At 42.0% G+C, this 13040-nt stretch overlaps 1 protein-coding gene across 3 annotated transcripts in view; it reads right to left on the bottom strand.

Annotated features, from left to right (window-relative positions):
- Window positions 1–13040, bottom strand: part of prex1 (phosphatidylinositol-3,4,5-trisphosphate-dependent Rac exchange factor 1) — a 77443-nt gene that overhangs the window by 15156 nt on the left and 49247 nt on the right. For all 3 annotated transcript variants that reach the window (XM_026153165.1, XM_026153163.1, XM_026153164.1), the window contains exons 17-26: window positions 11353–11445; window positions 9408–9556; window positions 9230–9315; window positions 7610–7749; window positions 6254–6398; window positions 5318–5490; window positions 4843–5004; window positions 3997–4207; window positions 2757–3033; window positions 1751–1969 (exon numbers count right to left, since the gene is read on the bottom strand). In XM_026153165.1, coding sequence (XP_026008950.1) covers window positions 1751–1969; window positions 2757–3033; window positions 3997–4207; window positions 4843–5004; window positions 5318–5490; window positions 6254–6398; window positions 7610–7749; window positions 9230–9315; window positions 9408–9556; window positions 11353–11445 — 1655 coding nt within the window. The remainder of the gene's footprint in view (window positions 1–1750; window positions 1970–2756; window positions 3034–3996; window positions 4208–4842; window positions 5005–5317; window positions 5491–6253; window positions 6399–7609; window positions 7750–9229; window positions 9316–9407; window positions 9557–11352; window positions 11446–13040) is intronic.

The raw sequence follows: 13040 nt of genomic DNA, 5'->3' as shown, positions 1-13040 counted from the left end.
TTAATGAGAAGGTCTAGTGCAGATCATTACACTTTATCCTGCGATCAGACATCCACTACTGATGGATGACGCTCTCATCCACACAGCGCTCACTGTGGATTACCACATCTCAGTCTAAATGCTCACCTACAGCTCTCTACACCACCATCATCACATGTAAGCAACATGTAGCAGCACGAACAACACCACACACATGCACACACACACACTAGAGAAGCAGTGATTTATGGGAGACACAATATAGCAGAGTTTGGAACAAACACTATTTTCTTTGTGTATTTTTTCACCCCAGTCCCCTTTGCATTTTTTTTGTTGACCGTGTGTGTGTGTGCGTGTGTGCGTGTGTGCGTAAAAGTCATTCTCCCCTGTCCTTCCTCTAACATTGCATCTGTCACAGGCTGCGCTTGGCCACTGACCTCCAGCTGTTGAGTTCTACTGTGGTCTGTCACCACCTCAGGCTTTACTGCCTGATTCTCTCAGCTGGACAAAAACGTTAAAAAAAAGCACCACCCACACGTGAAACACATAAGCACTTTTCATCACATGCAAAATTTTACAAGTGGGATGATTCATCCACATTCACTAGGCAGCTTTGTACAGCTACCTTGACCAGAGTACTTTTTTCCTACTTGGCCTCAAAAAACCCTGAGTAAACAGTTCTGTGTGCAAGTGTGAGTGCATGAGCGTGCGTTTATACCACACACAGAAGAGCCGACATTTTGCTATACATTTTATTATGATGAGGTAGCTGCATTTCACACGACGTGGCCAGGCTTTAATGACAGAGCGGGTGAGGAGGCCGCGCCCCAAACATTTCGCTTTATTATACACCAGCCCACCGCACTGACAACCAATAACTATATCTTAGTGGGTGGTGGAGGGTGGGGCTCAGTGGCTCTCTGTTCAGTGAACACACACACTCCTCAAAAAAAAAATCATCTGAATGAACTTGCAACAAGCAAATGACATAACCAGATTCAACCAGAGTATTTTGAAGTCATTTTTAGCCCTGCATCTCAGTTAAAATGGCAACATCTGGAATGAATTATAGCCTCCAAAGGGGGGAAATGAGAAGCATTATAGGTTTGTGGAGTAAAGTGGGAGTCTCAGAGCGCTGTTTTTGTTTTTAAGGAGTTGTTTTTAACCTGTGATGCTGCTATAACAGATGAATGAATAAACAATGAAATGAAAATATTACTTTAAATAATTAAGGTCAAAGTGTTTCAAGTTATATATTGGAGTTATATATAAGCTACTTAGGTCTCAAATTGTAGAAAATATAATTTGAGAGGTAAATACCTTGAAGGCCCCCGGAAAACCATGAGGTAAATACCACTTTAAATGATATCATGCCGACTTGCAATAGAAATATACAGAAAAGGTGAAAGTATGCTCTAATATGCCAGTTTGAAATCAAGAGCAAGATAAAAGTTTTTAGAATATAGTCCAGTTGTGTTTTCCAATATGGAAGTAAATCCCATTTTCCCCAGCATCTTTGATAGACAGTGCAGTTTGCTCCCTAAGCATATCCAGCATATCCTGTTTCCATAGGCTAACAAGCCAGCAAGGCCTTCTTCTTCATGGTTTTCCGGGGGTCTTCAACCTAAGCCTGTTTATTTGAAGCTTTAGCTAATGTGTCTTATCAGCGCCTTGTTATTACCTTTTCAGGTGCTTTTTGAATAATGTGTGTTTAAGGCTTCCATGCCAGGTTACACTGTAACCTGTAGCTGCATATTCAGTAAGCACTTACCTGTAGGAGTCCCTGTAGCTCATTGTGTCGTGGCCGGAGTCCTCCTGGTCCTCCTCGTTCACTTTGAAGCAGACTCGTTTAGTGCCGCCCTGCTCCACTTTGTCCTGGTCACATCCATCCTCACAGGGGACCAGGGCGGGCGGCTGATTTTCCTCATCGATTGGAGGCTCTCCGCCCTCTCCTTGGAGCTGTGTAGGCTCGGTGATGGATGACAACAGCCTAGAGAAAAAAATATAAACAAATATATCTGAAAACAACAAAATATAGATATTGCCCTTTACCTTGGAGACATTATCTACATATCTTTAGCATATGATACAGAGCATATATCATAATTTATATAACATATATGCCATAATTTTGTGTTATGTTTTTAGCATATTCAAAGCTTTTATAGAACTTGATCATTTATATTCAAATTAAAGTCTTCATGTCAAGACACTGTTATGCTTACATTTCTAATACAATACACAATGCATGGGCTCCCCCATAACTAAAACATACACATGTATTCATTCAAATTGTCACACCCCTTCCTCAGCACAGACACACAATATGTGTCTCTTTCTCTTGATGTTATCCTGGCCTCACTCCCTGTTCCTGTACTGGGCCTGGCCCATAAATATTTTGGGCCTGAAGAATGTTCCTTTTGTAAATCCTCAGCTTTAAACAAGGCAGAGGGAGGACAGACAAAGACAGGCTGCTGTGGGGATAACAGCGTTTCACACAGAGATCTCTGAATGTCAGCGAGAAGGTTACGAAAATAGCCGACTCAAAAACAGTAGTGGAATGGAAATATCTGATAACAGCAGAAGGTCGGTAATGCTGGGACTAATTTCTGAATGGATGTGAGTAAAAGTTTTCTTTTTTCTAATATGTGGCACACGTGATTGAAGAAAACATCTGCAGAATAGGCATAACCTTCAAAAGATAAGAAAACATTTATGTGAAAATAAGGTTCAGTGCTGTTAAATTAAACGTGATGAATACGAGCTGTAATACTTACACATCTATTTGAGCAACATACTGCTTCATTTCCCTCACAGCAACGTCCAAACGACTGTACAAGTAAATGTAGGCGTCCTGTGTCTCGGTGTCTTCCTGTTTGAGCAGGAAACTCAAACCGCCTTCTCCGTGGCGACTATCATTCAAGCCCTCCCCTCCATCCACATTCACTTCCCCGCTGCCATCCGCTTCATCCCCATCCAAACCAGAGCAGCTCCAGGACGGAGCTCCCATGCTGGTCATGCAATGTTGAGTGTGGGACATGGGGTTCAGTTGTGCTAAAGGAGAGGAGAGATGTTACGGGTGATTGAATGAAAAGGACTTCACGCTCTGACAATTACATCTGTGCCAGATGTTCAAAAGCTATGAAGCAATACTCTTATCTGTTCTTAATTTGGTGTTGACGAAAAACAAAGTCTTAAAAAGACCATCGTTCAGCTAATATACACAGTAAAAGGAAGTCTGTTTATCCGGGTTGAATGCCAAGCTAAGCTGTAATAACCTGACATATCCAAAAACTGAAAACAGATTTAATACTCGTGGTGATCTAAGACAGTTCAAACTCTAACGACAGCTTTCAAAAAAGAGCCACAGCAACATCTCATCAGTACAAGTGCTTGGCAGATGTCTGACCGGCAGCTGGTGTTCAGAGGAAAGATGGGGCCGAGCATCTTGGAATAATGCTGACTGTCTGCTGTCTAGACAGCTGTACTGCCTTTTCATCTTTGCTGAGAGTAGAAGTTCACATGTTAACCTCTAAAATTCCTATTGAAAACCAAATTTTAAAAGTATTTCCAAACTTTATTCTCTCCTTGAACATCTTCTACTTTCCATTTCAACTAAATCTCTCACTTTTTTCCTCTGCTCTGTGACCTCTAACACACCACAGAGTGAACACATTCCTGCTCTGCACTGAGGTCTTTTCCTATATCATTCACTCACTTCTCATGTCAGTAACTTGAATATAATGGCCGAGGGCTAATGGAGTCTTAATAGCAACCTACTCATCTAATTTTACCATGAGAATCCTTGTTGGGCCTTTTTGGTTACACTGGGAGGCTGGGGTTGGTCCAGTCACAGCATCAAATGCATCAAAGCATCAAAATGATCACTGAGCTAGTGGTAAGCTATATTACCATGAGAGGGATAAATCCCTGCAACTCTTACTTTACGCAGTGAAAATGTGACACTGTTGAGATTGTTCTAATCTTCTTGGTTAGAGGACTGTGCGCAGCTCCTACCTTGGTCGGGGTCCAGGCCAAAGATGGAGTTTTTACGACCAAAACGGATGCTGAAAGTCCTGCCGGCAGAGGTAGTGCTTTTGGGGTAGGAGACCTGCATCAAGTTGATGTGGCAGTTGGTGGGAACAAAGTCCATGCAGCCCAGTGGGTGAGGGCGAACCCCAGCCTGCCTGACAGAGGGCCACACCTTGTTCCTCAGTTCCAGAGCAAACTGTGTGAAAAAGAGAAACAAAATGGGAGAAGCCATGAAGAAGAAGGTAATGAGTTTAGTGAATTAAAAAATGATATGACTACAACTGTTGCATCTTCATGATATCGTAAAGCTTCTGATAAGGGTTCTGGTATGTGAGCGACTGAGTTAATTAAAGTTTGCATTTAATTATTGTAGATATTAGCTTTCTTATCAGAATGAAGCTCCTCGATGTTTCTTAGATGCGATGCTATTTTTAATAATTCAATGGGTTTGGATTTTATATGATTTCTTTTACAGTCTGTGTAATATGTCAGGAAAAAATAAGACAAATATCAAAATGTGTTTACCAGGTAGTGGCATGTGGTCTACACGACAAACACAACTGTCTTGAAAAAGCATTTTGTGAGACTCTTAACACACTTTCACCAAGCTGCTCAAAACGCATTTAATGCAATAGGAGTAGTGTAAAAAAAAAAATTGCCATGTCTTTTTTGGGGGGAGCAAAAATGTGAATTTATTGCTATAGAAAAGGATGTTCCACTGAACCGTTTAGTCACATGTCACAAAATAAAATGTGTTTAGTAAAATAATATGACTGAACATTCCTGTGTTCACATCTATGCTCAAGGGAAAACACAAGAATGTCTCAATACCTGCTGATAGCTGCTGATACGCCTCCTGATATTCTCCAGCTTGGTGTCGCAGATTTGTCTGAACTCGTACTGAGGCATGGTAACGACTCGGTCGTTCTGGTAGATGAGCTGGCTGCAGTTATGAACGAAGCGGCTGTCATCGCCAGAAAACGCCTCCAGGATCTGTAGAGACAAGAACAATTGCTGACGATGGATCACCTTGACAATAACAGTTTAGGAACCCGATTTAGTCCATTTCAATCACTGGCAAATTAGCATTTCTAGCCGTAGCAGCGAAATAAGGCAGCTGAGTTTTACCCCAGCTAAACTTTCTGCTTTCCAGTTCCAGTAAGTGAAACCAGAAGCAAAAACAAAATATTAAGCTGACTTTACTGTTTGAAACTTAAGCAATATTTAGCATGACTATCCACCAGTCTAACGATAAATGCATATGTAGGCTTTAGCTGAACAAACTTCTCATCTTGACAAAACTCACTTTCGCAGTGAGGCTGAAGCAGCCTTTGGGTTCCACTGTCTTCTCCAGGACGTGGCTCTTGATGCCAGCAGTGCTCACATATTCATACACCACGCCATGCTCCAAGTGGACGTTATCAACTGTCAGACTGACCAGAGGCAGATCACACAGGGAGAGTCTGCCCAGCTTGCAGTCTGTGGATCACAGATTTCAATTAAATACTTGACATACATTCAAAGTAAATAACCAACTAAAATACAAAAACCGAAAAAATAAAATGATATGTGCATGTTTAAAAAAAACTCAAATCACTTCAAAATCATGAAAAAACAAAAATGTAGTGCGTATAAAAATCTCTGAGGAAAAAACACAATATCATTTTAAGTCATTTTAGTAATGACACATGTAAAGGTACACAGTGTGCTGCACATCTGTCAAGTGTGCTTACCCTGCCAGCACTGTGGGAAAATTGGCCACTAAGTGTACACTGAATATTACTTAATGGCGTCCTATGACTGTAGCGTGCGGAAGTGTCATTTTCAAACTGCGAATTTTCTATATCCAGAGCAAATTACCTACTGCTGAAGCCACTTTTAGCGGCACGGTGAATATGACCCAAGTCAGAAGTCAAATGAAAAAAACAAAAAACAAAAAAGCATTGTAGACGGAACATAATGTTTTGATGTAATGTTTTTGGCAGGGTCACATGTTTTTAGCATGAAGCCTGCAATCAATCTGGATTCACACACAAGGCAAAAAGCTGCCAAAGCAGCACTAATTTCGCTCAGATACATTTTGCTGACTGAAATGAAACTAGCTGACATGAGCGGAAAAACCGCAAAGGAATTGGGGATTGAAAGCTTCATACAGAAATCAAAGACATACTGCGACACTGATAAAACTTTAAATCCAAGCAAAACAAAAGACTGCAAACAATTTCACAGCAACACGTTTCACCTGTTCCATTGGTGCTTTTGTCCTCTTCGTGGTCAGAGCCATTCTCCACTGGGTAAGGCTTGAAAGGGCTGTCCTCCTCCTCATCTGCACCCCTCTCTCTTTGTAGCTCTTCCACATCCTCGAATGCTCGATACACCCAGTGACACTGTGGGAAGAAGATTAAAGCTCAAAAAAATCAGTCGCCGGGGCGCCTGCTGTCTGGGCCCCCTCTCTCTCACCAGTTCATCTAGACAGACCCATCCGATATTAGTTTTACCAGCCGTCAGCATGGCTGCAGTGTTTGGTAGACTATTTGTTGGAATTTTAATGTGGATGAGAACATGATGAAAAACAGAAACATCAACATCAAGCTGTGTAAATATGAGAGGGCTTTAGACACGTATTTTAGAGGGAAGAAGCTAAAGTATGGATAGAGAAGCTTTTACCCTGACAATGCAATAAAGACTGATTCCACCTAAATGAACAATGCAATGCACTCAACCACCGACAACAAACTGGTTAAATGATCAGCTAAATAAAATAAGACAAAACATCGTATGGAGGACACCTTGCTCTGCTCTGTCTGCAGCCTTTTGAAATACTGCCTGGAGACATGAGTAGCTTCTGCAGGAATGTCAAAACAACCAAAGAGGAGTTTGTAGTTTTGACATTGGCCATCTAGTATTCAGTATAAACACTTGTTATTTAGTCATGGCTCAGTTTGAAAAAAAAAACAACAACCCCAAAACAATTCACTAATGTTACTTTAATAAAGAATTTAACTCATGCAGTTTTGGCAGTGGGGCTGAATGAACACTGTGGATACTGTTTCACTCCAGGCAGGAGTGTATTTTGAGTTATATAACCTGTAGCGACATAGTGACAGCTTGTAATTCACTTTGGATCTCACTAAGAAACCTACCATTCCAGCCAAAAATGCAGATGAAATGAGCAAACAGTCAACTAATGCAAATGCTGTTTTTCTGAACCATCTCAGGAATGTCTGGCTGACCTCTATTCTTTGGGCTGTTAGCTTGTCAAATGTGGTTTTTATTGAGCTTTCCCCCATTAGTAAATGATCTGACATATTAACTTCCAAAACTACCACTGACACTATTCATGCTGTCTTGTGGCATTACTTGGTTTACTGTCTGCTAAATAAAGCGCTCAGGGATTTCCCTTACAGTTAGAGCCATAACAACACACAAGGACTGTAAAACCTCACAGAACACCATGCACCGTACTGAGCAGGATGATGTGGTTTGTTGGGATTTAACTTTCAATTATAATATGGGCTAAATAGAAGAGACTTAACGCTAGAAAACCTGCTCTAATGTTACAGAATAGTTTGTTTTTTGTTGGCCTATGTTAGCTCACCGCTTGGAGAGGTTCCTGGTGAGTGCGCTGGGCTGTGAAATGCTCCAGGACCTCTTGGTAGTCGCTGTGATTGACACTGTTGCCATTGACTTTCAGGACGACCTGGCCCGGCTGAAGACCAGACGCTGCTGCCTCCCAGCCTGTAATATTTCCACACAGGATCATGAGTTCGCACAAAGGCAAAAACCATTTACAACACCACACATAAACTGGGAAACATCTTCTTCAGGATGACTGAATTAAGCATAACATAGTGAACTCATTAAAAAAAAGTAACTTTTGGATTCAATTCCCATAGTTCTCAACAAAACATTTCCTCTATTGTTTCTACAGGAAAATGGGAAATCACTCTGTGGAGTGCTATAACATGCTGTCTCAAGCTACTAATGGCTTTACAGCCTGGAAGTCCAATCAACACCTCGATTAACCTTCCTGCCCAATCTAAAAATACCAGCGATGGCATCATTTCCACCCAGGGTGCCAGCAGTAACCACATTAAGGAGACTACTTGACCCATGAATGAAAATCTCCCAGAGAAAGTCATTTAAAAACAATGGGGTAAAAAATACTAGCCACTGAATTCAAATGAAACATACGTCATACTGAGTCCTAAGTAATTGAGGATGTTAGGAAAGTGAGAAAAGGAACATGTAGGGAAGAAGGAGGTGGGTTTAAGAGGGAGAGAAAGTGGAGGAAAGACAATAAAACCAAGGGACCAAATTTCTTGGCTGGTCTTTTTTTATTAGGGTGCATGTGTGTATCCTCGCCTTACTGCTGCTAGGTTACAAATTGGGATTCATCCCTCATTTAACTTCTAAACACACTGCTGATTTTTCTATTTAGAGACCGACAAACAGGCTATATAGTAAGGAGGTCTTAAAGAAAAGTAGGAGAAACGAAAAGGGGAAACAGAAGTAGCTGTCTTTTCAGTTACCCATTACAGTTTTAGCTGTGATCACAGAACATTGTGTGTGTTTGAAAAGTAGTTTGCTCTATTAAGGGTTTGAACCCTGACCGTGGGCTGTCTGGCTGACAGGTGGCCATAAAAACCTAATAGAGGCTCACTAAGAGCAGAATGTAACAGGTGGTTAGAGGCTAGGGTTACCTCATCTTTCCTTTGAATTCCCTCGGAATTATTTGTCTTTCTGACACCGTAAACACTTTTAATGCATTTACTGGCACTGGTGCAGAAATAACAAGGTCAACATCTTACAAATCTGTTCACGGATCTCCACTGTTGGCTCATAAGCAAAATATGGGTCACTTATAACTACATTCAAGAAATAATAATTTAACTACACTTCCCCGGGAGCTGTAAAGTGCTCAACTGATTATTTTTCCATTACACGTACAAAGCCATGGTCTTATTTTACCTTTAAATACAAAACTGCACACTATTTCTGCCATTTCGCCATGTGACAGAAACCAGATATTAACGATACAGCAACGCTGTTATAAATGACATTTTGTAGCCTACTTATTAAACTCTGGTACCGTGCTTTCGTCCTACGTGTTATTCTCTGAGTGTTCATGAGAGAAGGAGTAATAATGAAATTCTTCTGCTATCTCTGAAAAAAATGCATATTTCTGCTGATTGTTGTGGCTACAGAAGTCAGTTACCTTTCCTTACAGCGTGGACATGAGGAGGAACAGAGCCACTCAGTCTGAAGGAGAGACTGTCTGGGTTGTCAGGGATTTTTACGATCCTGGAAAAAAAGAAAAAGAAAATACCAATCAGACCAGTGCGGTCTATATGAGTGGACATTGTGTATTTCAGCACATATGCATGAGCCCTCACTCCTTGGCCTTGGTGCCAACCAGCAGCCGCAGGGAGCGTCGTATGCAGAAGGACTGGCTAATCATGGTTTCAACCTCCGAGAAAGGCCTGAGGAAAAGCAGGTCCTCGTTGATGGTGTAGATCTTCCTGCCCACCTGCAGGCCAGCCATCTGCACGGACAGACGGACAGACAGGAGACAGAATGTGGTTATTTATAGGTGGCAGCTTGCTTCAGCCTGAACCCCCTCCCAAAGGCAACATCCGCACAGTAAGAGTTTCAGGTCGGGGGACTGCAATTCAATTTAAAATTACGAGCAAGTACCGGAGTGAGACAGAGACTGTGTACAATTCCCCTGTCTAACGTGAATTACTCACAATCAAGTGCTGGTATATGATAATGTGCCTCCAAGGAGCAAAGAAGAAAACAAACAAACAAGCGATAAGACGAAAAGCATTGTTTGCTGCTCCAAATTCCCACAGCCTGTTCTGTCTTGTCGTGTATTTTCCAGCATTTGACTGAAGTTGTATGCAGTGAGTGCGTATAAAGATTGGCCACTGGATATGATAAAAATGCATGATTGCTAGACCTGAGTGTCATGCCTGCTTTGTGTTAGATTTGCACGCACTTCCAGACTGAAGGGCGTCACTTTATAATTTTTTTCCTAATGTTGCCAGTTGCTCTGCCTGCGACCTCTGATGCTTTGTCGGATCTTGCCAGATTCCTTTAGCTAATATACAATCTCTTCAGTCAAGGCGCGTTGCAGCTGCACAAACCAGTATACCTGCTCCCAAAGAAACAAACATTTTCAAGCTTTTCAGTCGGATTTCAGCTTCTGATATCTCTTTACAAATGACAGACACACAGCAAATCAGCCTGCAGCATGCATTTAAATGCAGTCATCTTCAGTCACGTTGTGAGAAGAATACAGCCTCTGTGCACTCACTGTGTGAGTCCAGTGTCCTGGGCAAAGATCCGGTGGGATGGCCTTGGTTAAGCCAGGCCTCGACTCTGTTTGAAGGCCCAGCGTGGATGTAGGAACGACTGGGAGGAGCCAGAGCTATTTGAATGCAGAGGGGTGCATGTATATGTGTGTGTGATTACACAGCATGGGTGCCAGTCTGCACGTGACTTTCTATAATAGTATCATATAGTGAAAGAGCTCAGTGTGTGAGTGTGTGCCTCTCAGCCCTTTTCAGAGCCCCATGGGAATCAGCTGAGCTTCATTCACTGCGCTGGCACACGGGCTGTGTCACAACTAGCAATCCTCGCCCCACTGTGGGGGGTGGAGGGCACGGGGGAATGAATAATAGAGTGAGAGGGGGTTCGAAATTAAGGAAAAAAGGAGTAATAAGGAACAGAGAAGCAAAGGTTTAGTGTGGTAGTTGGGCAGTGCATAAAAATGAAGATTATCGAGAGCTGCAGAGCAGCACAGGGGCACGGGAGAAATGAGGATACAAATGTGGAAATAGTGGGGAACATGACAGTTATAGTCAGGCTGTGGAGGAAAAACAACCAGGGCACCATCATGTGTGTTCATGACAACATTGCAACGATTAACAGTATACAGGCTGGGCTGTGAGACGGACAGGCCAGAAGTAAAGTATGTCACCTGTCTAAGGCGAGTAAGAGGACATAAAAAGAGGATGAATGATCAATAAGACAGGAAAACATTGGCTCGTCCATCTTGTATTATAGCCATTGAGCTGTCACTGTAATTCCCCTCCCCATCATCAGTGAAGGCTGACACAATGGCACGGACGGGACAAATACCAATATGGAAGCTGCTCCCTCCTAAACATAAAAATATATCTGCAAATGGCTCTGCAGCCAATCAGAGCAGAGTTCTCAAAAAAGGGAGAGAGACAGAGTGACAGCAGCCGTCCAGAGAGTAGACAGCCATTACCTAGTGGAACTGACACCCCGAGGCTGGAAGAAGTGTGTGTGTGTGTGTGTGTGTGTGTTTACCTCAGCGTGTGAGCCCCTGGTGACAGATTTCACAACGATGGCCTTGTTCTTCTCCTCAATCTCAAAGCCGTAGCCTTCCTCCTCGGGGTGAATCTAGCACAGAGAAAATCGACTAATTACTTCCACATTTTCACCGCTGACTGTCAGGCTTAAAATGTCTTGAACTGATTTAGTATCACAAGTAAGCAAACAGGAAAATAATTTTAGATGCACACATATTCATCATCTTTCTGTCTCCCTTGGTTCTGCTGCTGTAATTCTGTGCAACTGTAGGCTCTGGCTATAAAACGGCAACTTGTCTTCATGGCAGTGATCTGGTTTGTCTGAGAAATCACTGAAGCTTTAAAGAAAAAAAAAGGTGATTTACGGCACTTTTTCTGGGTGGTCTCACATGCAAACTATTCACACATAATCACAGTTTCATTAGCCATTTGTGACTTTCATTCCGTCTCAGGTGCCTTTGCCTGATGTTGCTCTCTGTTCTCCATATTGTATTCCCACTTGGGGTTGAGGCTTAAAGTTAAACGCTGTCGTTGCCAAACACATTAGCGGCGTCCATTAGTTAAGCTGCTGGGGCCATCTTCCTGCTGCACAGTCCTGATAAGATGGGGATCTCTGCTGTTATATCAGAGGAGATGACCGTGGAAAATAAAGAGTTCCTGCACTTCACTTCAATAATAGGCATTGGGGGGGATTAGTTCCGCTAATCAAGGAAAAGGGCCTTTTCCACTTCTTGTGGAAAGCCAGATGGCGTGCCTACTTCTCACTATGATATGAAAAGGGATGCTGATGATGCTTCTAGGTTTCCCTGAAGATAATGGACTCAAATAAACAGTTGACTTTCTGTGTGAGTTTGTGGAAACCCCCGAACACTTGACCCAGTGTTGTGCAGACTGACTTTTACTGTATGTGTAAAAAAATATTATATGCTTTTATTGTAGGATAATGATATTAACAGGAGTCACGCCACAGATGTGATTGGAAGTGAAAACCTAAGTGACCCAATATCTGGGCAGTTAGTGCACATACCATATTCCCCTAAGCAGCCCCTCCTCTTTCTACAAAGAATATTTAATAGTGTCAAACTGGACGCTCAGTTCTGGAGTGATTATGGACATGTTTGCTGCAAATTACACCTTATAAGAGTTAAAACTAAGTTACTGTTTATTTGAATCTTACCTTTTTCTGCTGCTAAAAAAAGAAATGGCTACACAATGTTGACTGACGCATCTTAAAAGGTCTTTAAAGCAGATCAAGCACTAAAGAAGGAAAAGGTCTTGTCCTGCTTTTAACTGCACTACAGTCATCAATCATCAGCTCACATTTTCAAATGTATTTCAAGAATATTCATCGGCTGCCGTTCTCACAGTTATCTTTTGTATCAGCAGCAGCGCAACAGAGATTCATCCCGGCCGATACAGCTGATTACATTACAATTATATAACACTCAGATGCATAGTGATCAGAGCGATTTCAAATGTGCTTGCTGTCATCAAAGCTACTCGGGCTGTGTATAGTGGTGTTAATAAAAGTTAGATGTGGAGATCAGAAGAAGGCACACAGGTATATATGTATGCAGGGTTCTACAGTCAAAATGCATGTTTATGCCCGACAGCGTAACAGGATAACTTGAAAAACCTTGTTTTTGTTATTTTTGCATCAGTCTACAGTACAGTGGCTCATTGTTT

Source organism: Astatotilapia calliptera, chromosome 20 (assembly GCF_900246225.1).
Source record: "Astatotilapia calliptera chromosome 20, fAstCal1.2, whole genome shotgun sequence".
In the NCBI taxonomy this organism is placed as follows: domain Eukaryota; kingdom Metazoa; phylum Chordata; class Actinopteri; order Cichliformes; family Cichlidae; genus Astatotilapia; species Astatotilapia calliptera.
The sequence above is the reverse complement of the archived record's forward strand: the minus strand, read 5'-3'. Positions and strand labels throughout refer to the sequence as shown.